At 46.6% G+C, this 25499-nt stretch overlaps 1 protein-coding gene and 1 long non-coding RNA gene across 3 annotated transcripts in view; one reads left to right on the top strand and one right to left on the bottom strand.

The window, feature by feature from the left end:
- The window catches only part of LOC308579898, a 30080-nt gene extending 15175 nt beyond the window's left edge, over positions 1–14905 (bottom strand). Inside the window, exons 1-2 of the long non-coding RNA XR_014004612.1 lie at positions 14435–14905; positions 7412–7458 (exon numbers count right to left, since the gene is read on the bottom strand). This is a non-coding gene — a long non-coding RNA (uncharacterized lncRNA). The remainder of the gene's footprint in view (positions 1–7411; positions 7459–14434) is intronic.
- Positions 14906–15071: 166 nt separating this feature from the next.
- Positions 15072–25499, top strand: part of SLC38A10 (solute carrier family 38 member 10) — an 81718-nt gene continuing 71290 nt past the window's right edge. The window contains exon 1 of one of the 2 annotated variants that reach the window (XM_081180856.1): positions 15072–15589. In XM_081180856.1, the coding sequence (XP_081036982.1) occupies positions 15485–15589 (105 nt within the window). In that variant the 5' untranslated portion in view covers positions 15072–15484. The remainder of the gene's footprint in view (positions 15590–25499) is intronic. The other variant, XM_081180855.1, reaches the window with a different exon arrangement.

Genomic DNA, 25499 nt, shown 5'->3' with positions numbered 1-25499 from the left:
GCCTAGACCAGGCATGGCCAAACTTGGCCCTCCAGCTGTTTTGGGACTACCATTCCCATCATCCCTGACCACTGGTCCTGTTAGCTAGGGATGATGGGAGTTGTAGTCCCAAAACAGCAGGAGACCCAAGTTTGGCCATGCCTGGACCTAGACAAACCCTGTATTTTCAGCCAGTGGGCAACCTGAGGCTCAGGCCCCAAATATGTGACACACACACCCCTCCTCCAGGCTACTCTGTCCACTCCTATAGACATAGTCATAGTTATAGTCATCCCTTGTGACAGTCACTACACTAGGGTTACCAGACGTCCCCGGTTCCTGGGGACAGGCCCTGGATTTGCAAATCTGTCCCCGGGAAATGTGACAGTGGCAGCCTCAGCAGCCCGGAACCAGTCTGGTAGCACAGTTGGCTCTGGCTGGCTTCAGGAGTTGCTCACTGCCGTGGCGTCCACCATTTTTCCGTGCCGGAAGTCCCCATATGATGTGTCGTGTGCGATCTCCTGCCCCCTTCCCCCTTTGTTTTGACTGATCAGGGGAAGCTCGGGAGTCGCGGGCGGGTGGCCGTTGCCCAGTTTTTTAAAAACTCTGTGCATTTATGTTTCACAGGGTGCGAAAGAAGGACTTTGCACCTTTATACAATATGCATGTATGCTTGGGCCCAGGGTCTTTTGCCTCACCATCTCCACTATTGACTCCGTTGCTACTCTGCTTTTTTTTTTTTAAAAAAAGTGTCCCCCGATTCATTGAAAAAAATCTGGTAACCATACACATTCTCACATGCTTTTGCCTTGCTGAAATCTATTCTTGAAATGCAGTCCTCCTACCTTTGGCTCGCTTGGTTGAGCAATGAAGAGATGCACACACCTCAGAAACCTCTGACTTTTGCAGGGCCTACGGCACAAAGTTTGCTCCATGGCCTCTCTTTGTCTCTGGCCCTGCTCCCTAATAGCAGATGGGCCCCCAATGGGTCGTTCATGAAGGAGTTTGGCCCTCGGTCTTAAAAAAAATGGCCCATTCGATTTGGAGTTTGGATTTGATATCCCACTTTATCACTACCCGAAGGAGTCTCAAAGTGGTTAACATTCTCCTTTCCCTTCCTCCCCCACAACAAACACTCTGTGAGGTGAGTGGGGCTGAGAGACTTCAGAGAAGTGTGACTGGCCCAAGGTCACCCAGCAGCTGCATGTGGAGGAGCAGGGACGCGAACCCGGTTTCTGTTCAGCTCTTTGGAGGAGACCAAGAAGAATGAAAGAACCCAAGAAGACTGCTCCAGCTGTGACTACCATCTCAATCTGCAAAGCCATTCATTCCAGCTGCTATAATTACACAACTTTGCTACTAAAAGAAACGCCATCCCTGTGCTCTCCCAGAGAGGAAAAGCACCTTACTTTGGTGCTTCAGTTCAGCTCATTTCCTCTCCATCCTCATGCTCTACTTACTTGTTGGTCCAAGAGTAATAGAGAAACCTCAGTATGTTGCTCAAAACAAAAAGGAATCTGGAAAGCAGGTTGGGGTAACTAGGGAAGGGAAGTATATTTTAAGTGCGCCCTGGGTAGCAGGTTTAAAACCAATTAACCCTCTAATTTTCAGAGAGTGGTGATTGCCTTTTTTCTGGCCTTCAGCACCTGCAAAATAGGCAGTCAAACAGGTGGAGGCCACAATGAAGAAGAAAGGCTTCCCCACTCATTTTATTTGTCTTCTAGCTGCTGAAGGCACAAAGCCTTGCTAGGAAAGCACAACAGAGGTGTCAACTGTATTTATTCTGAATCTGTGTCATGATGCTGCTCTGGCAGAGTTGCCAGATTCAGACTCTGGGTGGGTTCCTGTTCCCTTAAGAGTCTCATAAAACAGATAGTGCTGCAGTAATGGGAGCTGCTGTGTATGTAATAGTAAGGCCTATACCAGGTGAATTTTAAAAGCACATTTTAAAGCTTTCTCAAGGTCTGGGCTTGACAACTCCATGCACTTACAGTTTAAGAAGCCCATTAGCTCCAACAGAGGGAATTTTAATTGATCATCTGCGCTGCCTATCAGCAAGCAATCCCTTTTGCAAGTAGCCGTTTAAATCCAGTTCAAAAGGGGAAAGTGTGAATTGGCCCTTGTAGTCAATTCTGTTAATCCGATTTGTTGGGAATGGAGGAGGAAGGAAGGAAAGCTGGGAGGTCCTACTTGCTGCTGATGGGCAAATCAATATATGTTGTTGTGGGGCAGAAGCAAAGAAAGCTTTCCCAGGCACTGTTTGCAAGAACTATAGCAGGGTATTGTACGAAATTTCAGCTCAAGACTACACCCCAACATATTAAAATGTTCCAAACTGCATAATGTCACCAAGTTGTGCCTTGTCATTAAGGACAACTATAAGCATTAAGGAGCAACTAGAACTATTGCATTGTCACCAATACTATGGTTGTGGTGTCCCTCAGCTGTGTGAAAGAAACACTTGTGTGTACGTGTGCATTTAATAATCCATGTTCACACATATTTGAATGCTGATAACTCTGGGCCATAGTTACCAGACATGTGTATGAAAATAAGGTAAAGGACTCCGGGACAGTTAAGTCCAGACAAAGGCGACTATGAGGTTGCAGTGCTCACCTCACTTTCAGGTCGAGGGAGCTGGCGTTTGTCCACAGACAGCTTTCCAGGTAATACGGCCAGCATGACTAAACTGCTTCTGGCGCAACAGGACACTGACGGAAACCAGAGTGCACGGAAATGCCGTTTACCTTCCCGCCACAGCGGTACCTATTTATCTACTTGCACCGGCATGCGTTCGAACTGCTAGGTTGGCAGGAACTGGGACAGAGCAATAGGAGCTCATTCTGTCATAGGGGTTCAAACTGCCAACCTTCTGATCGGCAAGCCCAAGAGGCTCACTGGTTTAGACCACAGCGCCACCCGCGTATTGTAGTTTATGTATGAAAGTACATAAACTGCAATACTGTGGAAAACACTAGTGCAACACACTTTACATGTACCAGTCATTGTTGTTGTCACGTAACAAAACTATTGCAAATCCACTTGGATTTTAAAGAATATAGAAGAAGGCAAGCAATTTTGGGAGGGGAGAGAATCATGTAACTTAAAATATATTATAGGTTTTATTATAGGATTTATATCCTTTTGTCATCAAATGAGGGTGGTCTCTCCACTCTCCAGTGTGTTGTAAGTTTGGAACTATAAGAGAGGGTGTACTCACAAGTATGCAAAAAAGAATCCAGGACCTGCTGATCTTGAGATGCAAGAATTTGAGTGGCACCTGGAGGGAATTAGGCAGAAATGGCCCACCTCCTTGCAGACCTTTTGTAGAGCAAATTCTTGTGGTTAGCCAGCGCAATTGCTGCAAATTATACAAGCGGCATGGAGTTTGTTCCAGTGGGAGTGTGCAGTTGGCTCATGCAGAGCTAATCTGACAGTGTGACTGTGTGTATGTGTGTGTGTGTACATGAGCACACAAACCTTTCGTCTGGATTTTTCTCATGGCCCGGGGGAGAAAAGCAAAGCAGAGAAACTAGTTTTGGGGAGTCCTGGCTGAGATGCACTATCTCATTTGTTGGCACAAACAAAATACTTCTGTGCATTCTGGGGCTGTCCATTTTGCCACTGAGCAGGAGGCACAGTTAAAGTGGAAAGTAGGAAAGCTTAAAAAGTGCTCAGCATAAGTTGGGGAGGCACATCCGTGTGGATTTGATCTGAAAGGGTGGATGCAGTGAGAGCCCAGGTGAAAAACATTATTGCTTATGAACGTGTTTTACAGTAGCAGCCAAATTTAGAAGCCTGAATGGGTCAGAAACAGAAACAGAGAGAGCCTGTCGCCCTCCAGATGTTGTGGGATTCCTTCCAGCACGGCCAACGGTCAGGGATGATGGGAGTTGTGGTACAGCAGCATCTGGAGGGCAGCAGTTTACCCATTTATGCCGCACTACAAAGTGACACTTGCCTGTTATTAAAATCTGTCGAAGAGCAGAGTAGTGTTGTGAGTTACGATGAGTTAGGCTGTATGGCGCCCGCCGAGTCCCTTCTAATTCCTGGACCCGGCAAGTGTTAAAATCTAATTGGGGATCCCGTTGTTGAATTAGCCAGGCAAGGGCCACAATGGCCCCTAAGTACAGGAAAGGAAGTTGCTCTGTGCCAAAAGGGCAAATAGGTGGGCTCCCTCCATCACCTGGCTGGTAGTGGGAAGGACAACAGTGAGAGAACATGTTTGTGAGCTGGGCTGCAAACAGGTGGATGCCCTGAGAGCAACAATGGTCTCCTACTGACGCTGGCCTCCTTGATCCTCCTTCCTTAACCCCAAAGGGGAAGTGCTCTTAATGGTATAGTGATACACTCATACATTTGAAGCGCGCGCGCACACATACACACATCCTGGGAAGTATAGTTTAGCCCTCATGGAGCTACATTTCCCAGGACCTTTAACAAACTACTGTTCCCAGGATTCTTTTTTGGGGGTGGTGGTAATGGTAATTGTGATTTTAAAGTATGGTGCCTATGTAGCCTCAATCCAATTTATTCTAATACTAAGCCTGAAGGAACCCCCAAAGTCACTGTCCTGTTGTCCCCAAGTGCCCTTCTTCACACATTCATTTACGGTCCAGTGACAATTCTAAGGACTACGTATGAACAAAAGAGCCCTTCCGGATCAGGGCAAATGCCCATCTAGTCCAGTATCCTGTTCTCACAGTGGCCAGCCAGAAGTCTGTGGAAAGCAGGACAAGAGCACAAAAGCACTCTCCCCACTTGTGAGTCCCAGCCAACGGGTGTTCAGAGCGATGTGGTGTCTGGCACTGCAGGCAGTACATACCTATCATACGTAGTAGCTACATATCACTTTATACTTGGGGTTTCTATCCTCTGCAGTGAAAGGTTGTGTTGTGTTGTGTTGTGTTGTGTTGTGTTGTGTACAAGGTACTACAGAAACAGGCCTGCCTTGCGAAACCAGAAAGATGACATGGGCTGAACTTTGAGCAATTGTCTACCAGTCCTATATATTCACAGGAAGCCAAACATCTCAAGGTACATCAAACAGCAATGAGGGACCCAGTGATTTTATGGCTGCCCTGGCTCTGGACCCTAACTCCTCTGCGTCTATGTGCCGTGTGCTTTTCCCACCCCATGCTCTATGCTCAGAAGCTGAGCAGTTGCTTCATACCCTCCATCCCAGAGCAAATGTGGCAAAAATGAACTTGCACTATCACAACCGTACACGGAATAGATAGGAAAGTCAACCTGTAAAAAAGAGTGACAACTGCATCAGCTTGTGCTAGGGCGGTCACGCGAGTCTGCCAGCGAGTCACTACTCAGTGTTACACAGGGATCTGTTGTTCATGCACCACAGCAAACTCCCCCACCAACCAACCAACTGCCGCCGCTTAAAATGAACTAGCAGCAATGTAAGAAAAGTCAAGTTTGGGCTGAATTCTGCATGCCCTGGTGGATTCACATGACTGCAATGTCAGAAGCTGAATCTGATGCTGATGGAAGCCAGCAAGGGATGATTGATACAAGCTGAAGCGTTCTGAGTTGAAGGCAGAAGCGCACATTGTTTCTAGGCCTGTTGGAGAAAACCTGGATGGCCCTGCTTCATTTGGGATCAAGAGGCTGTTTAGCTTGGTTGGGGAATTGAGTTTACAATGGTACCTCGGGTTACATACGCTTCAGGTTACAGACTCCACTAACCCAGAAATAGTACCTCAGGTTAAGAACTTTGCTTCAGGATGAGAACAGAAATCGTGCTCCGGCGGTGCAGCAGCAGCAGGAGGCCCCATTAGCTAAAGTGGTGCTTCAGGTTAAGAACAGTTTCAGGTTAAGAACGGACCTCCAGAACGAATTAAGTACTTAACCCGAGTTACCACTGTACTAGATTCACCCAGGCATGGGTGTAGCTAGGATTTTGGTTAGGGGGGCAGGCCTTTTGTTGGTGGGGGGAGCAGAACCTCAGTTAGCTATGTATTTTTATTGATTTTTATTGATGGGGGGGCAGCTGCCCCTCTCTGCCCCCCCTGCCTACGCCCATGCAGCCAGGTGTTCTGGGCTGCGCTCGAGGCATTGAAGCCGGCACACCAAATGGAAATCACACATACAGAGCAAATCTTACATGCCTACTTGGAAGTAGGCCCAACTACATTCAGTGTGACTTGGTTCCTGGCATGGGCCTAGCCAGGATTTATGTTGGGTGGCGGGGCATGACTCCTACCTGTCATCATCCTCTGTCTGGCTCCATCTAGCAGATTCGGAATGAAATGTCTCAACAGCAGTTGTTTCAAATTACTTTCTTTTTAGACCCCAAGCGCTAAGAAAAATCTGTCCGAATCTGTCTACAATTTCTACTTTTAGTATTTTTATATATTTGCTTTGATGGGGAGGGACAGCTGCCCCCCACCCCGCCTACGCCCATGGTCCCAGGTAATGAGTATCGGACTGCAGCCTTAACAAAGTCAACATGAAAGTGTCCTTTAACTCACAGCTCCCACTACTGTAGCTGCAGCTGCTTACAAGGGCCCTGCAGTGTTAGTGCTGCCATGGGACCTGCCCATGGGTAGAGACTTGAGGATAACAGCTTCCATTTTTTAAAAAATGAGCAATAAATGCAAGCCCCTATGTGCGGCAGTGCCCCCAAATGAGCTGTCAGTTACATCTGAAATTAACATTAGGAGGCTGGTGTCCTTGGCTTTTGGGCTAGGCCCTAGGGGATGCGGGTGGCGCTGTGGGTTAAACCACAGAGCCTAGGACTTGCCGATCAGAAGGTTGGCGGTTCGAATCCCCATGATGGGGTGAGCTCCCATTGCTCGGTCCCTGCTCCTGCCAACCTAGCAGTTCAAAAGCACATCAAAGTGCAAGTAGATAAATAGGTACTGCTCCAGCGGGAAGGTAAATGGCGTTTCCGTGGGCTGCTCTGGTTCACCAGAAGCGGCTTAGTCATGCTGGCCACATGACCCGGAAGCTGTACGCCAGCTCCCTCAGCCAATAAAGCGAGATGAGCACCACAACCCCAGAGTCGGCCACGACTGGACCTAATGGTCAGGGGTCCCCTTTACCTAGGGGTTGAAATATGCCATGATGTGGCAGGCGGAAGGTATTCCTCTTCAGGAGAGCGGGGGTAAAAGTTGCGAGGAAACTAGAGGTTTTCTGAATTTCCACAGCTGTGTGAGCTTAATTAGACAACTACCTCCAGCAGCAGTGCTGGGGCAAGGTGTGCCCATGATGTCTATCCGAACTGTTTCTGAGCAATTATTGTCCCACAGCAAGACACAGCCAAAACGCTTCGCAAGATGAGACCAGAACGTGGATTAAGAGCAACAACTTTAGGCTGCTGTACGCGTCTACTACAAATCCAGCCACAGAATCCCCCAGCAGAGGAATAAGGATGAAAAAAGAGGTATTTGCCAAAACAAAAACAAAGAAAACTTACCTTCATGTTCTTCTACAGTCACTCCAGGAACCAGAGACAGTAACTTTCTAAAAAGAAAGAAAGAAAAATCTGTTAAGTATCTTCCCTGCTGACTTGTTTGAAAAAGGGCAAGTCTATAGCCCCTCATGATTCCTTCCTCTTCCTATGAGAAAAAAAATGCACCCTTGTTTAAAAGGACAAAATATGCAGGATGCTTTTCCTTTGTGATGTGGATTTTTCATTGCTCGTGCAAAGATTGCCCTCCTGTGCAGCAAAAGCTGGGATTCTGCATCTACCTCACCTTGGGCTGGCCGCAACTCCACAGATGCTGAACTGCCTGTGAGGAAACTCTGCCAATCCCTAGATAGAGCAGGAGATAAACTAGCTCTCCTCTGGGATGCCTGGAAACCAACAGACCCCAAAACAGTCTTAAGACATGCACCCAGTAACAGGCACCATGACACTTCATGTGGCAGCACAATGTACAAACATTTGCATCAGTAAAACACAGGTATTCTAGCATGTGCATGTTTCTTTGGCCCATAGGTATAGCCCCTGCCCTCAAGCAACACTTTGTCTGAAGTCTGTACCAAAACAGCACTTGTATGCACCATAATGGCAATAATGCCTTGGTGAGATCTTTTTTTATCCCTGACTTTGCATCCCCCAGTTCTGGCAACAGGACAAGAGAATAAAATTCTGGAGAGGCCAGTAAAAATTCTGGCTGGTGACAATCCTCCTAGTATCTGTGTCAGCAATTGGACTACTGCAGGGACCCAATTCCAGCTCTCATGCCAGCAACAATACGTGCGTGATTGATCCTCAAAGCTGTAGTCGCAGTGCAGTGGCTCATTGGATAGGACTATTTAAAAGGGGGGGGGGGGAGAGCACTTGAATGTGTGCGTTAGTGTTCCAGAAGAAGTGAGCAATGTCCTTGTTGCTTTTTCTTGCCTGTCCTTGAATGACTGTTATGTTCATGTTGTTTGCAGAACAGGTGCAACTAGGTGCAAATACAAGCAGAAACACTGGGGGATAGCCTTGGAGATTTTTCATGCCATTTGTTCTTCCAGGTAGGCCTACATATGGGGCAGGCAGGCAGGTTAACTTGTACAGCTTGGAAGTCCTCTTAGATCCTGGCATGTAGTCCTGATGGACAAATCGAAGGTGTGGATGACAACTCTGGGAGGAGGAGCGGAAGATGTAGGAGAGAATAGCTGTACCAGCCTGGCTCATAACCTAAAAAAGCTACCCTGCAAGTCCACCATCCATAAAACTGAGTGAGAGTCTGTCAACATACTACCTGGAGTAGATCAAGCAGGCACATTTCAGTGTCCAGCACATTTTAGGAGCATAGGAATGTGTGTCCAGTCTAAATATTTCATTTTCTGGCAGGCAACCGTTCTCCAGGATTCATGGACAGATGAGTGCTTCCCATCACCTGATCCCTGATCTTTTTAACTGGAGACACTAGATAACCGGGACCTTTTGGATTCAAAGCAAGTACACTACCATAGAAAAAGGTTGAAGAATACCTGGACCAATGGTCTGCCTTGGAACAAGGTAGTTTCCCTATGTCCCTAGATAAAGTCCTTCCCATTTTCTTGGATATTCAGATACATGGGCAAATCAAAAGCCGCGTCTCCTCTGCAACACCTCAGAAGCACAGTATTTTGAGTTGGGTGCAGAATGCAACCTCCTGAGAATATAATTTAATTTTTAAGCAAGTTGGCAGTCCTCATGACTGAGAAGACACACTTGATAGCTGATCCAAAGCTCAGCAGGGGAAGGTTTTCATCCCCGGTATAGTTCCTTCCCCTTCCCTATGTCTAGTGACAGAAGTAATTATGAAACTTACACAAATGTGGTATAAACTGGCCTAATTTGCAGAATTATAAAAGTGCCATTCTTGGCATAGAAGGTGGAGTATCTTACTGCATAATTCTTATTCTGTTTCTTAGAACAGAATACAAACGTCCTGCCCACATCTGTTACAAAAGGACATGAAGTGCAGTGTCACACAGGCCAGATTCTGTAGCATCCTTTGCCATGCCAAACAATACTCAGGTATTGGGGGGGGGTGTAGAGGGGATGCGCTTATGAGACTCCTCATTACAAGGTGGCTTGAGCAGAGCTAAGAGCTTCCTGGCTCTTGCATGTGATTCTCCGTCAGTTGGGACTCCAGGTTTAACCCTAACCATCAGGCCTGGGACAGAATCCATGGAATTTCATTTTAGCATATAATCTAATTGAGAAGTCCCAGGCTACAGCCCATCTGCGGTTTTATAGGGGCTGCTGGCGGTAAATTAGATCCATCCCCTTCTATTGGATGTGTTGTCATTTTTATGACTTTGGGGGTTATATAAATAGGAGAGTGGGGAGGGAGGGAGGCTCAGGCAGGCGGGCAGGCAAAGGACTAGTCCTGCAATTGCCAAACTCCCATCTCTCCCTTTTAGTGTTTGAAAATTCTGGCTAGTTTATAAAAATCTCACTCACTGTCAGTCTCTGGCGGAACACAATCCTTGTTGATGTGGAGAACAAGAGGCAACTTCAAACAGCTGTTGGCATGTGTCGGAAACAGATAAAGTGAAAAAAACAGAATGGAGTTCAGGGTGGGGTTCCGAGATCACAGGCCAAGCAGAGGAGGGAAAGAGGAATGTTTTAAATTAAAGATAATTGTGTGTTGCATGTGCACGCTACACAGGCTTATGCATCTGCATATGGGTTCTAGCGAAGAGCCTGTATTAAACCTCTGCTCTCAATCCAGAGCACCTGCAGATATCCCCATTCACTTCAGTGGAGGAAGAAGCTTTCTTTGTAGAACTGCCCTCCCTTTTGAAGTGACTTGGTAGTGGAGGAGCTCTGGGGGAGCACGGCAACCCACAGAGGCAGCCCCTGAGTTGGGGTATTTGTGTAGTAAAGGTAAAGGTAAAGGTACCCCTGCCCGTATGGGCCAGTCGTGTCCGACTCTAGGGTTGTGCGCCCATCTCACTTAAGAGGCCGGGGGCCAGCGCTGTCCGGAGACACTTCCGGGTCACGTGGCCAGCGTGACGAAGCTGCTCTGGCGAGCCAGCACCAGCGCAGCACACGGAAACGCCATTTACCTTCCTGCTAGAAAGTGGTCCCTATTTATCTACTTGCACTTAAGAGTGCTTTCGAACTGCTAGGTGGGCAGGAGCTGGGACCGAACGACGGGAGCTCACCCCGCCGCGGGGATTCGAACCGCTGACCATGCGATCGGCAAGCCCTAGGCGCTGAGGTTTTACCCACAGCGCCACCCGCGTCCCGGGGTATTTGTGTACTGCTGGGCAAGTCACGCAGTCCTCCTATGCAACACATGTCAAGAACACAGTAAATGCAATAGCCCTCCCCTGCTTCCTTTCTTCACACGCAGGGTCCTAGATGTAGCCTGGCACGTGTGGCCAATCTGGCACATGCAAACATACTTTAGGCATGCTGTCACTGGAAAACCCATTAAATCAGCAACACACCAGATCAAGGAGGAGGCACACATGTGGACCATACTGTCAACGTAGTGGTGACAGCTATTGACAAAGCACTTGGACTAGATAGCAATACAAAATTCCTTAAGGTGGAACCCTCTTATAGTACGAAACTGGAAAAGGAAATAATTCTTGCTTTGTTTTCATACTTGTCTCTGTGCAATTTTCCTTATCTCCACAAAATATGGTTATGCACACCCCATTGCCAAGTGCTAAGGGATTTCAGGGGTGGCAACGTATACCTCTGGTTTGATTTTGGGGGGTGGGGGCCAAAGGTCACTGGAGACTGTCATGTCTTTGTGACATATGGTTGTATTTACACTTATACATCAGGTTGAGCAGAAGGCAGAAGGACTCACAGCATTAACACTATGGGGAAGTTCTACAGAAACTCATTAACCATTTTGCCCAAACCTGCAGAGAGTTCGGTCTTACCATCAGCTGGGTCAGGACGTTGCCAACACTCCACCATCAGCACTGATAACCACATTCTTGAGCTGGTAGACAATTTTGTCTACCTGGGCTCTACCATAACCAGCAACTTCTTCACCAAATGCTGAGCTGGATATGGTATTGGCAAGGTAACTATGACAATGGCTTGCCTCTCCAAAAGGGTATGGGAGAATGTGATGCTAACAACCAATACCAAGATGAAGGTCTACCAAGATTGTGTGTTGAGCACGCTGCTTTATGGAAGTGAGTTGTAGGCAACTTGTACCTGCCAGGAGCGACATTTCAATGCCTTCCATATGCGCTGCATCAGGAAGGCTTTAGGCATCACATTGTAGGACAGAGTCTCAAACAAAGATGCTCTCTCCCAAGCCCACATTCCCAGCATGTTCACACTCCTAGATCAGCGATGACTACGCTGGCTTGGTCATGGCCACAGAATGGAAAATGGCATGATCCCCAAGGATGTGCTCTGTGAGAGCTGGCTTCAGGCACCAGGCCCGTTGCCAGAACAATTCTGCATTACAAAGATGTCTGAAACATGACATGAAGGCAGGCAACATTAACCCCGCCGTGTAGGAATCCCTTGCAGATGACAGCAGCACCTGAACACACAGGTTGTGTATCCACAGCAGCAACCAGAGGAACAATGACTCCTGGGAGAAGTGGAGAAAGAAGAAATGCCATGGTACACCTGCATGAGCGCAACTGGGCACCTTCATCTGCCCCAGTTGCAACAAAACATGTCTCTCTCCCATATCAATCTCTACAGCCACAGCAGGCACCGAAACTCTCCAGTGGTTTGACTTCAATTCCGAAGGCACGCTCTTCATTGTTTCCTGAGACAGACGCATGCAAACAACAACCCGCATTTTACAAAGGTTGAATCTAGCTTTGTTTTCAGCTGGCTTCTTTATCTCTGTACACACCCAGCTGCTTCTATAGGCTCAGGCTGCAATCATATGCATGCTTGCTTAAAAGTAAATTAATTGAAATCAATTAGACTTACTTTGAGGGTGGTCAGTTACACATTACCGAAAAAGAAATCTGTATCACCACAAAAGAAGACATCAATTTGCATATTTAAATTTCTATAATTAGAAATTTCTATTATATAATTTCTGTATAATAAATTTTGCCATGGTGGGAAAGACACCAGATGTCTTGTGTGCCCATTTGGTCTGTTGACTAAGAACTGCTGATGTTCTCATTTTTACAGTTCCTTATAGGTAAATCAGACTTGGACTAGACAGCCTTCCCAAAGAGAGTGCTGTTCTCTGTAAAGTAGGACACACGGCCACCCTGCTTATTTCCAATAAAATATCTTTAGGGCTGGAGAAAAGGATGCATTCATGATCATTTTTGCTGAGGCCTATAATATAGTAATAATTTAACAATGACAACATTTCTTATAACCTGCCCATCTGACAAAATTGTCCCAGCCATATGGTGTCATCTGGTCAGAACCAGTAAATCTTTTGTAGAAGTTTACCAGAGTGTGAGACTTTGCCACACTGGTGTAACCTATGAAGCTCCTTCCCACCTGCATTCCCTGTGCCTTGGTGTGGCTTTGCCTTCTGTGTAATTGAAATCCTATGACAGAAGCACTCAATAATGGAGGCCTAATTCTGTGCCATTCCCAGAGCAGAGTTCCTCCTGTTCTAATCCAGCAGTGCCACAAGCACTTCCTGCCTGGGCCACATGTCCTGTCAGTGTCACAGATTGGCCACCTATATGTTAGAACATCTACTGTAAATGTTGCCTTCTTGCATTAGGAAGAACTTCCTGACAGTAAGAGCTGTTCGACAGTGGAATTTGCTGCCAAGGAGTGTGGTGGAGTCTCCTTCTTTGGAGGTCTTTAAGCAGAGGCTTGACAACCATATGTCAGGAGTGCTCTGATGGTGTTTCCTGCTTGGCAGGGGGTTGGACTCGATGGCCCTTGTGGTCTCTTCCAACTCTATGATTCTATGATTCCAGAGAATCATTAAATGCAAATCTGTCACAACAGAATGCCTGAGAGGTCCCTGGCCCACACAAAGGTCGAAATTCTTAGCAGATGAGGGGGAGTTAATATAAATCAGGGGTAGGCAACATAAGGCCCGTGGGCCGAATGCGGCCCAATCACCTTCTCAATCCAGCCCATGGACGGTCCGGGAATCAGCGTGTTTTACATGAGTAGAATGTGTCCTTTTATTTAAAATGCATCTCTGGGTTATTTGTGGTGCATAAGAATTCGTTTATTTCTTTTTTCTTCAAAATATAGTCGGGCCCCACACAAGGTCTGAGGGATGGCGGACCGGCCCATGGCTGGAAAAGGTTGCTGACCCCTGGTATAGATTCACCGCAAAGCCAGCTCAGAGCCAGTGTTGCACAGTGGTTAGATAACATACTGCTTCCGCCCTGACATTATGGATTACAACTCCCATCATCCCTGATCATTGACCATACTGGTGGGAGTTGAAGTCCACTACATCTGGAGGGTTTAACATTGGCTACACCTGGCTAGACTAGAATCTTGTGAGATCCAGGCTCAATTGCCATTCACCCATGAAACTAACCGGGAGGCCTCAGACCAGTCGCCATCTCTCTGTTCAACCTACTTCACACAATTGTTATGAGAATAAAATGGGTGCAGGGAGAACTCTGTATGCTGCTCTAAATTCTCCAGAGGAAAGTTGGAATAATGTACTGTGCAAGCTGAAACACTACCGTATCATCTCATAGCACTGTATCATCTCATTATAGCACTGAATTTTAGGGTAGCCAGATTATTTGATTCCAGTTACTGTATTACAGTCCAGTTGAAAGTAAAGGATGCCCCTCCCAATAGTTTTCCATTTCCAGAAGGTTAGTTGTGTGTTAAGTCTGTTGCAGCAAAAACAAAAACGTGTTATGGCTGGCACCTTGAAGTCTAACAAATATATTGCAGCAAAAACTTTGTGCTGAAGTGGAGTGTAGTCTGCGAAGGCTTATGCCATCCTAAATTTGTCAGTGTTTAATGAACCACAAAGAGTCTTTGTTGCCCTAGATGCCACGGCTGCCGTACATTCTGCGACCGCATATTATTTGGACGGTGGTGACGTGAGGGCCTTACCGTAGATAGAAGTGGCTTTTCCCCCTGGAAAGACAGAGCCTAGGGCTACCTTGGATGCTACAGCCTCAGTGACATCTCTTTGCAGGTATTTAGGGGGCTGCCTGCAGCTACTTGTGATGAGGCCAAGGCGCTCTTCACATGCGCAGAGGTCTTTTCCTTGACGAAGACGAAGGGTCTCGGCAAGTGGGTTACAGCACAATAAGCCGCCTTGGCCTCGAGTCCATGTTATCAACTGCACGAGCTACTGATAATGCCAAGGTTGCAGGTTCGACCACTGCATATTCCTTCCTTGCAACGGGGTCGGACTAGATGATCCTCGAGGGTCCCTCCCAACTCTACCATTCTATAATCTCTCTCTCTATCTCTATCTCTATCTCTATATATGAGCGGCGTTGTTTTTTGTGTCCCTTGCACACAGCGACGTGGCAGCGCCGCATTGGTTCGCCGCAGCAGCATCGACACCACCACACAGCGTACTTATCCCAGCGCGGTGACTCGCGACGAAAACGGCCACGCCGGGCTGCTCCGGAGGGGCACCGAAACCAGCCAACCACCGCGGCCGTACAGCAAGATCCTCGCGGCGTCACGCGGGGTGGTTACCATGGCAACCCCGGCCCCTTGCCCCGCCCCGTCCACGACCAATCCTCCGGGGCCGGTCAGAGCGGTTCAAAAAGGAGTTTTGCCCTCTTTCGTGTTTGTGCCGCTCTAGGCCGCTCGCCCTCTGTGGTTTCTGGCATTCTTTTTCCCCCCCCTCCCCCTTTCTTTTAAGCATCCCGGAAGCGCCAACAGAGCAGGGGAAACGAGGAAGTGTGTGCGACGCGTTGAAGCCGGAGCCGGGTTCTGGGGAGAGGAAGGGGGAAGAACTTGACTCCCTGGAGTGTCCCTTCCTCCCTCCCTCCCTCCCTCCCCCCCACTACCCTCCACACCTTGGTTCTTCCCACGCCACGTCTGGCCCCGGCAACCCCGCCCCCTTGAGTTGAAACAGAGCTGTCAGTCCTCACCGCCCACCCTCCAAGAACGGTCCCTCTCCCTGCCTGCCCTCCGCCGAGCATGGCTTCCTCCCCTTCCTCTGGTTCCAACTGGGGCCTGATCATGAATATTGTGAACAGCATTGTTGGGGTCAGCGTGCTAACGATGCCCTTCTGCTTTCGACAGGTTAGTCCCGGGTTTGCGCCAAATTCTGCTCCTCCTTTTCTCCTCTGGCTCTCTCTGCCCCGATTACAGGTGATTCTTGATTATGCATCTATGGGAATTGGGGGGAGGCTTTCTGACTCCCACCCCCGTGCTCAGGGAGTTCCCTCCTCCAACCTCCCCAAATGTCCTCGTGGCAAGGAATCTGCACGTGGCAGGCAGATGCTCAGGGGGTTGCCTTCTGTTGGGAAAGCTGCGCCCTGTGAATATCTGTCTGCAGTCAGTCTGTCGGAAAGGCAAAAGAGCTCAGCCAGAAATAAAGCTGGGAATCCTACAGGTGGTTCTTGCTGCCACACCAAGCAAAGCCACTTCACCTGATTTTGTTGGTTGCCTAAGAGGGAAAGTTGCTCTTTCACTTAGTCCTCGCACTCACTTTCTGTCCTCCTTCCTTTTATGCTAATCAGTCTGCCCCCCCCTTTTTTTGCTTATGTTCTCATGTTTTACTTACTAATTTCATTTAAAAATTGCTTTCTGCTAACTGAACCTAACTTTGCATTCCCATTCATCTTTTCCCTTATTCTCACTTGGCCTGATAGTTACAGGCTTGCACTTATTGTTTAGAAAAGCCAGTTTTAGATGAGTTTGGATCAGTTGTTTGCCTTATACTGTACTGTATTGTTGATGGTTGTTTATGTTGTAGAAGGTAGTTTATAATATGCAGGTTAAGTTTTATGACCTGAGTGACCATGTTTTGTTAACGCTTGCTGAGTACTGACCAGTGGCGTAGCGTGGGGGGTGCAGGGGGGGCCGGCCGCACCGGCCGCAACATCTGGGGGTTAGGGTTAGGGGGCGCAAATCCACTGGTTAGGGGGCGCAAATCCATGGGTTAGGTGGCGCAAATTACTTGCCTTGCCCCGGGTGCTGACAACCCACACTACGCCACTGGTACTGACACAAGAGGGGTACTTTGCAGACTGTTTAGGACAACACTTGTGGTTTAGCCTATTTATTCTTAGTTTGCTTTTTAAAAATCCTGTTACAGTGGTACCTCGGGTTAAGTACTTAATTCGTTCCAGAGGTCCGTTCTTAACCTGAAACTGTTCTTAACCTGAAGCACCACTTTAGCTAATGAGGCCTCCTGCTGCTGCCACGCCGCCACAGCACGATTTCTGTTCTCATCCTGAAGCAAAGTTCTTAACCTGAGGTAATATTTCTGGGTTAGCGGAGTCTGTAACCTGAAGCATATGTAACCTGAGGTACCACTGTATTCTTCATCTTCAAGACATCTATCCCACAATAAAGATTTCAGAAAGAATACAAAATGAGACATGTAACAAAATGTTGCAGTGTGGTGACCTCCTGTTCAGGGTGCCTGCCAGCCATGCTGCCTTCCTTCTTACTGTACTCCATTCTATTTGTTGTTGTTTTCTCTTTCTGTCTCTGTTTCTCTCTCTCTCTCTCCCCCCCCCCTATTTTTCTGCCCACTGAGTATCCTCAGTCCTTATAGGGTTATTATGGGGTTTCCCCTCCCTTAGGTTTTCTTTGACAAATATTTTTGTACTTCTACAATCATTGCCATTCCCCAGTTCTTCTGAGTTCTCCCTCTTGTGTGTGGATGGTGCTGTTTTGCCTACCTAAAGATAGACTCAAAATGAGTTCACCATTAGCAGAGCTATGTCTGAGAGAGCTTTTCTCATCATGGCAACTCTAAAGTTATTTTAACTTTTTGCATAATAGTTCCCTTGCCTTGTCTATCTTGTCTATTTCAGATGGACCTTTGCAGTGGTGGCTCTCCATGTATGGAATGCTTTCCCTATGGAGGCTCACCTGGTGCTATCTTTATCTATTTTTTGGCACCAGTCAAAAAAAAAAACCTTCTCACGTGGACTTTTGGCCCTTAATTTGAAGGGGTATGTGTGGCCTCTTTTAATGGGGCAGGATCTTTAAGACCTGTCTTTAATTTATATAGATGCATTTTGTTTAAGTTTTTATTGATTGTGTTTATTTCAATTGGGTTTAGTATTTCTATTGTGTCCATAAGTCGCTTGGAACCATGTCCATGAGTAAAGCAATGTTGGACATTGTACTGAAGTTTTTCCGCACATGTATAACTTGTTTGGCAGGCACAAAAAATGTCACAGAATTGAGGAACGTAGGTGTTCAAATAGTTCCTGTGTTGAAGAGTGGCAGGAAAGCCACTTCACCCACTCCCTATTAAAGCCACCCTGCATCCCTGCATGGTAGCCCTTGTTTCTGATCTCCCCCTTCTCCTGCCAGGTCTCAAGGATGTGGGTTGAGGTTGTCTCTCAGGTAGTTGGGGTAGCAGGGTTAGGGCTTTTGCTGCTACCTTACATGTGGGGGTGGCAATCAGGTCTTCCTGAGTTCCTGGATTCATTCTTCTGTATCTTTTATTGCCTGCATTGGTTGTGCCTGCTGTTGTTTTGCTTATTGTTCCAGTTACTTTTGAGGTTGAATCCTCTTCATTGGACAGTCTGGGAGGCAGGTTGTGGCTTCCCCCCCAGTAATAAGTTCCATGCTCTGCCTGTTGAGTCCTGGATGAGGCACCATCCCTATATACCACACTGTGTATAACTAGGGACACGGGTGGTGCTGTGTGTTAAACCACAGAGCCTAGGGCTTGCCGATCAGAAGCTTGACGGCTCGAATCCCCGTGGTGGGGTGAGCTCCCATTGCTCGGTCCCAGCTCCTGCCAACCTAGCAGTTTGAAAGCACATCAAAGTGCAAGTAGATAAATAGGTACCGCTCCAGCGGGAAGGTAAACGGCGTTTCCGTGCGTTGCTCTGGTTCACCAGAAGTGGCTTAGTCATGCTGGCCACATGACCCGGAAGCTGTACACCGGCTCCCTCGGCCAGTAAAGCGAGATGAGCGTCGCAACCCCAGAGTCGTCCGCGACTGGACCTAATGGTCAGGGGTCCCTTTACCTTTACCCTATAACTGGGGAGGGTGATCAGCCTCCCCTTCCACAGACAGTTGCATGTGCACTGCATTTGCAGCATGCAGGGACCTATAACCAACTTCTGCTCCTTGCACTCTTTAAATAAAACTTTTACGTGCTTTGGGGGGTATATTGTATATGTGTATTATTATACAGGTTTGAACTTCCTAATTTGGTACAGAAATTGTTCTAGTAGACAAAGACATAAGAAGAGTCATGCTGCCTTAGACCAGAGGTCCATTTTCTCTAGCATCCCTCTTCTCACGATGTGCAACTGGGTGCCTTTGGGATGCACACATAGAGGACATAATGGTGATATCCCTTTCCTTTTTGTTGTTCCCTGGCAACTGGTTTTCAGTGGGATACTGCCTCTGAACCAGGAGATTCCATACACCACAACTCACAGGTGTCTAGCACTGTTGTTCTAACTAGAACTAAGGGCTATTGGTTGAGATCCTCCGAACTTTCAGAACAGCCTGTAATTGTGGTATCCAGTCTCGGTGGCATCGAAGTGGTCCCTTCCCCTTGAGCTTTTGTCAGAGTTCCTAAGATGCTGAATGCTCAGTTTTCCTGTTAAGACTAAGTTCTGTTTCTGAATTGGAAAGGCACAGCTGGTGTTGGCTGTTCAGGTTTTACACCTGCCACTTGCAAGGTAATGGTCGGCATCTCTCTTTACAAGCACAAAGAGTTCTACAATTTGTCCATTTAGGTTTTGTTCACAGAATCCAGCCTGATCATGCCTCTGTGAATGACTTCCAAACTTTTTAAAGAAAAACCTTGAATGGAGTTATATATTCAGGATCTACCTGTAATCTCACCTTCTTTCCCTGGAAGTTGGATACCTTCCCCATAGCTTTCCGTATTATTTTAATCCCAATATCTCTTGCCAGCCAGCTTTCTGATGATCCACCCGCCTAGGGCATGCAGCATGTTGGCAAATAACCATCGGTGGTTGGCTTCTGAACTGGATTAACCTTGGGTGCTGTTTACTTTATTTAATAGGTATTTATTTATACAGAGCATTTTTACCCAGTCCTTTAGCCAAAGAGGCCTTCAGAGCAGCTTATAAAATTTGACAGCTAGATAATTATTGGCCCATTTTTGCTGGGGTCACAATTAGGCTTGTTAGTTGCTTGTTACCCTGAAGTCTCCAATGGCTCAGTAGAGCCTGAGGCTCTTAATCTCAGGGTTGTAGGTTCAAGTGCCACGTTGGGTGAAAGATTCCTGCATTGCAGGGGGTTGAACTAGATGACCCTAGTGGTGCCTTCCAACTGTACAAGTCTGTGATTCTGTGATAAACATAGAATGGGATTCAACTAAGTTGTTGAATGTGTGGAATGTGGTCTGCTTGCAGAACAGGACTTTCCCCCCTTGCCCACATCTTCTAAATCTGATCTGGAGGTCTGTGGGAAAATCCAGAACAGAAGAAGAAGAAGAGTTTGGATTTGATATCCCGCTTTATCACTACCCTAAGGAGTCTCAAAGTGGCTCACATTCTCCTTTCCCTTCCTCCCCCACAACAATTCTGTGAGGTGAGTGGGGCTGAGAGACTTCAGAGAAGTGTGACTGGCCCAAGGTCACCCAGCAGCTGCATGTGGAGGAGTGGAGACGCGAACCCGGTTCCCCAGATTGCAAGACTACCGCTCCTAACCACTACACCACACTGGCTCTTAAACAGGTTTAAGGAGTGCCTGGTGGGAGGAGAAGGGAGAAAGTACTGTTGCATGAATGGGCTTTGTTCCACCCACTTGGTGCTACATTGAACTTCTCCCATAGATATATTGTACCAGTAAAAGAAAAATCATACAAAACATCTACCATTAAAATACACACACACAAATAGCCACAGGAAGCTTTGGCAGCACACTAATACAGACCATATTATTGCAGTCTATCAAAAGTTAGGTTTGAGAGCTAAGTTTTTGGGGGGGCATTGGAAAGATGTCAGTGAAGTTGCCAGGTGGACATTGCTGGGAAGAGCTTTCCACAGATGGGGAGCCACAACTGAAAAGGCCCCATCCTTTGTCATCATCATCCCAAAGTCTTTCAGAGGTGGGACCTGGAGAATGTTGGGAATCTGAGGTGAGATACCCACATAGTGGAAGTTCCCCCCAGTTCCAGTCACCATACGGAGGCATCTTAAGATCCAAAACAGCTTACTGCTGCAGAAGATCAGGCTTCAGTAAAACAGTTCTGGACATTGGTATATACATACAGCCTGTAGGCTTTGCAGATACAGATACATGCGAGTATAAAGTGTTTCTGTTGCTCCAGCAATTCAAGATGTAACACAGATTCCAACTCACTTCTGAGACTGACCCTGACACACGACAGACCCACTGACTGACTCATGAGCTAATGTGTCCTGCTCACTTATATAGATGGCACTGGGCCGTTGCCATAGCAACTGGCTTGAACCTGTTGACTTATCTCATACATGGGGTGATTTGTGCTCGTGAATAACCCCTTCTTCCATGTCCAGTTCCTCCGACAGAGAAGGGTATGAGAATAAGATCTAAGGGTCAAGGTAGGTTTCATATTGGGAGAGGTTTTGCAGAAGACACTGAGGTCTTCAGTGATGTCACATAGAGGAGGGAGAAAGGTTGTTTTCTGCTGCTCCAGAGAAGCGGACACGGAGCAAAGGATCCAAGCTACAAGAAAGAAGATTCCACCTAAACATTAGGAAGAACTTCCTGACAGTAAGAGCTGTTTGACAGTGGAATTTGCTGCCAAGGAGTGTGGTGGAGTCTCCTTCTTTGGAGGTCTTTAAGCAGAGGCTTGACAACCATATGTCAGGAGTGCTCTGATGGTGTTTCCTGCTTGGCAGGGGGTTGGACTCGATGGCCCTTGTGGACTCTTCCAACTCTATGATTCTATGATTCTATGATTCTATGATTCTAGGTCCTGAACTGGGCTTAGAAGTGTACAGGCAACCAGTATAGTTGCAATAGAACTGATGTTATATGAACTGTTTGCCCCAAAGCTGACAACAGTCAGGCAGCCACATTCTGCACTAATTGAAGCTTCCGAAATGCTTCCAAAGGCAGCCCACAAGTAAAGCGCATTGCAGTATAGAAGACATGACACACAAGGAAAAAGGGCTGGGAGGAGAGGTGGAAAAAAGCGGGCTCAGACAGCAGTTCTTAAAGCTATGTTTTATTTATCTTCTGTGGTGTTCCCATTGCACTTTCAGAGCTATTTTTGTTCTCTGAACTTGCAATCTTGCTCTCCACTCAAAGTCGCTTGATTTTGTACCTGCAGTATAAAATGGTCAGCTTTACAGTGTACTGCAGAGGATGCAGCTGCCCTAAAGAAAGTTTGGAAACTTCAGTAAGTGCAAATCATGGCAGCGACAGTGAGAATTTTGACTAGGGCAACCAGCTGGAATCACTGATGTTAAAAGATCTTAACTTGGCTGCTTGTGAGCTTCTGGGCTGAATTTCATGTGCTGGTATTGACCTATAAAGTCCTTGATGGCTTGTGGTCCTGGTGTCTGAACAGAACATGCCCTTAGATCTGGGGATGGGGGGGAGACCCTTCCTGTCCCACCCTTGGTGACATGGGGTGACATGGGATAGGGCCTTCCTTGTGGTGGTATTCCAGTTATGGAATCCCCACCCCCACCCCTGAGATATGCCAGGAACTGATTCGTTTGACACTCCTTAGTACATTGGTGTCCAAACTTTTTTCAAAGAGGGCCAGATTTGATGAAGCGAAGGGCCAAGGGGTCAACCAAAGTTCTTGAGCTTTAAGGGTTGAAGTTGTTAAGGTTTTTGTAGGAAATAAGGTGTCACAGGGGGGCAGGATTAAACCGACCGGCGGACCAGATTAGGCCCCCAAAGCGGACTTTGGACATGCCTGCCTTACTACAAAGCTAAAATCTGTATTTTTGCCCAGGCTCCTGTGCAATATTAGGTTTTACAATAAGATATATATATATATATTTATTCTGTTTTTCTAGAATTATTCGAATGTCAATTAGGCTAAAAACTATTCTGAAATAAAACAGAAAAATAATAGGAGGAATTTGACATCTCGTTCCTGGTTCCATCAGGACAAGCATTTTGGCTTGCCAGGAGGAACAATCCTCTCACTACTCCACCCAGTGCACTGGTTTGGTCGTGGTTCAGACCCCCTGCAGCCAATTTTGTGTGGAGAATGCAAAGGTGGGGGAAGCGCTATTGATCAAGTGGAAGTCTTTGCACAGGGCTTCAGTTGCCGTGACTCATTAGGTGAATCCCGCCCAATTTAATACTGAAGCTACATAGGATTTTATTCAAACTTAACTTGTTAAGTGTGTGGCGCTGGGGTGAGCTCCTGTTGCTGGACTTAACTGTTAGAGGTCCTTTACCTTTAACTTGTTAAGCTATGAATGGCAAGAAAGTTATTCCTTTCTTTTGTGAAGGCTGGAAGTCTGCATATGCTAACAAGAACCCACAGGCTTTTTTAAAAAAAGATTCTTAGTAGTTTCAGCAGTCTCTTGTTGGCTTATGATTCATGATCCCTACATAAAGTCAAATTTTGATATGGAACAATACAGAACAGAGTAAGTTATGTTTAGAAAAATGGAAGAATATCAGCTCCATTCTCTGTGTGTTTACTCGAAAGCAAGTCCTACTTAGTTTAATGGGATTTGCTCCTAAGTAAGTATGCATAGTTTTAGAACACAAGCTTTTTGTGACCAGAAACTAAACTTGCTGAATGCCTTTCATAAGCTGCTAAGTAAATTGATAACCTGATATTACTTTTTCAAGTAACTTTTGGAAGAGATTCCAAACCCTCCAAACCTTTGCATCAGAAGGTTCCAATCAATCAAGATGTTTAGCTGTTGGTTAGTTCCATCTTTTTCCCAACAGATGGCATTAGCATATAGCAAAGCAAAACACTTGAGTCATTTAAGTAGGTCCATTAACAGATGGTACCAATGATGTCGTTATATTTTTCTCTTGCAGAGAGATCTGAATCAGGGTACTCTTGCTGGAATATTTGACTAGTCAAATAATAAACATGGTTCTTTGATCAGAAAATAGCAGCTGAGTTGTCAGTTGAAAATAGCAGCTGCCATCTTCGGCTTTAACCCTGGACTGACTGAGAAATAGACTGTTTACCAGATTTTTGACATTCCCAGTATCTGTGAATATGCGACATGTTGTATATAATGTCTGAAGGCAAGTGATAGCCTGAGAGTATGCTTCTTTGCAATGAATGTCTGTGCTTTCCTTCTTAGATTCATTGTATTCATGGGCTTCTCTCCCCACAGGAGAGGAAAAGATTAAAACTCCTGGCATGATCATGGTCTGAATGCCCCAAGAGGCGACTTAGTCCTTCAGTCTAATAATGTAACCATCCCAGAGCCTTCTGTAGCTTGCCCCCCTTTAAATAAACCTTGTGCTTTGTTGTGAACTTTTTGCAATTTAGAAATAATAAAGCTCCCTTACAATTCCATTTCCCACTCTTACCTACAAATTCCCCAGATTAAAATGAATGAGCAAGGTAGGCAAAGATGCAAGTGTAAACAGGGTCTGATGAGCCTAAAAAGAAAAGCGATGCCAATATAATAGATCTTAAACCAGCCAAAAAGTGCATAGGAAATAAATGCACCGCTGTGTAAGGAACTGTGGCCATGTTGCAATATGTTAAGGACCTTAAGAAGAGAGAAAATATATATTGGGAAGCGAGATGGGTAGTAGAAGAGCTATTAGGCGTGTCCACATCTCCTCCTCAGGAAGCGCAGGCCTTTTCTTCCTAAGGTGTATCAGAGGTCGTACTTTTAAGACTGGTGTTGCTAATGACACCTCATAGTGCTTGTGTCTGTTTTGAGCCACATAGACAGATGCCCCTGCTGGTAAAAGAGACGCAGGTGTCGGTCATCGGACACTCGGAGGCATAGTTGATTTTTCAGTGCTGGACTTAACGGGAGTTAGGAACTGCTGGTAGTAATTAAGTCTTTGTGGTTGTAAAAGTGCTTACCACCAAATGATATGTGGTTATGCACATGAACATCTGGTCACAGATGCTTTCCCAATGCACGGCAGCGCTTGTTAACAGATGCTGCTAATAGATTGTGGTACTTGGTTGCACGAATGACCTGATGGAAAATCACAGTAGTAGGATACTAACTCCAGTATAACTTCTGCCCAGAAAGGTCTCTGTGTAGCCTTTGTTTCAGCAGGCCCTGGGAGACAAGGGCTTGCTTATCCTGTTTCACCTGCTTCCACCGAATCCTGGAAATGGCAATGACTTCCTTTATTTTGTGGGGACACACACACACACAGAGAGAGAGAGAGAGAGAGAGAGAGAGAGAGAATAATTGACCTGTGGCAGTGTTTTTGAGAGACCTTTGGAAGGCTCTGAGGTTCTTGCTGGTTGGTCCAACCTCACAGCTGCCAACTGATGTCAATAAGCCTTCCCTTGAGAAAGTAGCCCTTTGCCGCTATTTACGTTTTAAGGCTTCTCAGAGCAGGACATTGGTTTGTTATGCCCACAGTTGCCAGCAACTCCAAAGCTACAACTCAGAACAAATAGCAGCTGTGATTAAAGTTTAGCACCACTTGTTCCTGCGGAGTCATGCATTGTTTTCAATAAACGCTCAGCCATTCATGTCCTCTCTCTCCCCCTCCTTTCTCTGAGCTCCTTCCGCTTGCTTCCTCTACAAATACGTCCGGAGAGGGAGCCAGCACAATGCTTTCCGGGACAGGTAGCTAACAGGGTAATTTATGTTTGCGCTGTAAGTGGGTAGTACAGCCAGTAACACCTCTGCAGAGGAGTTCAAACTCCTGGATCAACAGCATGCTAACTTGTTTAACATGAATCTGGTAGGAGCTTGAGACAGATCACTGTTCTGGAATACGCCCAGAAAATGTCACAACAGCAGGGCATGTAGTCTTGTTCCCTTCCATAAATTGCTCTGGTTTCCTTTTCCAGGCAAGGAGGTGCTGCAACCGAGCCATTTAGTAAACAGGTGGCTGCTCTATGTCT

The sequence above is a fragment of the Podarcis bocagei genome, assembly GCF_964188305.1.
Source record: "Podarcis bocagei genome assembly, chromosome: 2".
In the NCBI taxonomy this organism is placed as follows: domain Eukaryota; kingdom Metazoa; phylum Chordata; class Lepidosauria; order Squamata; family Lacertidae; genus Podarcis; species Podarcis bocagei.
The sequence above is the reverse complement of the archived record's forward strand: the minus strand, read 5'-3'. Positions and strand labels throughout refer to the sequence as shown.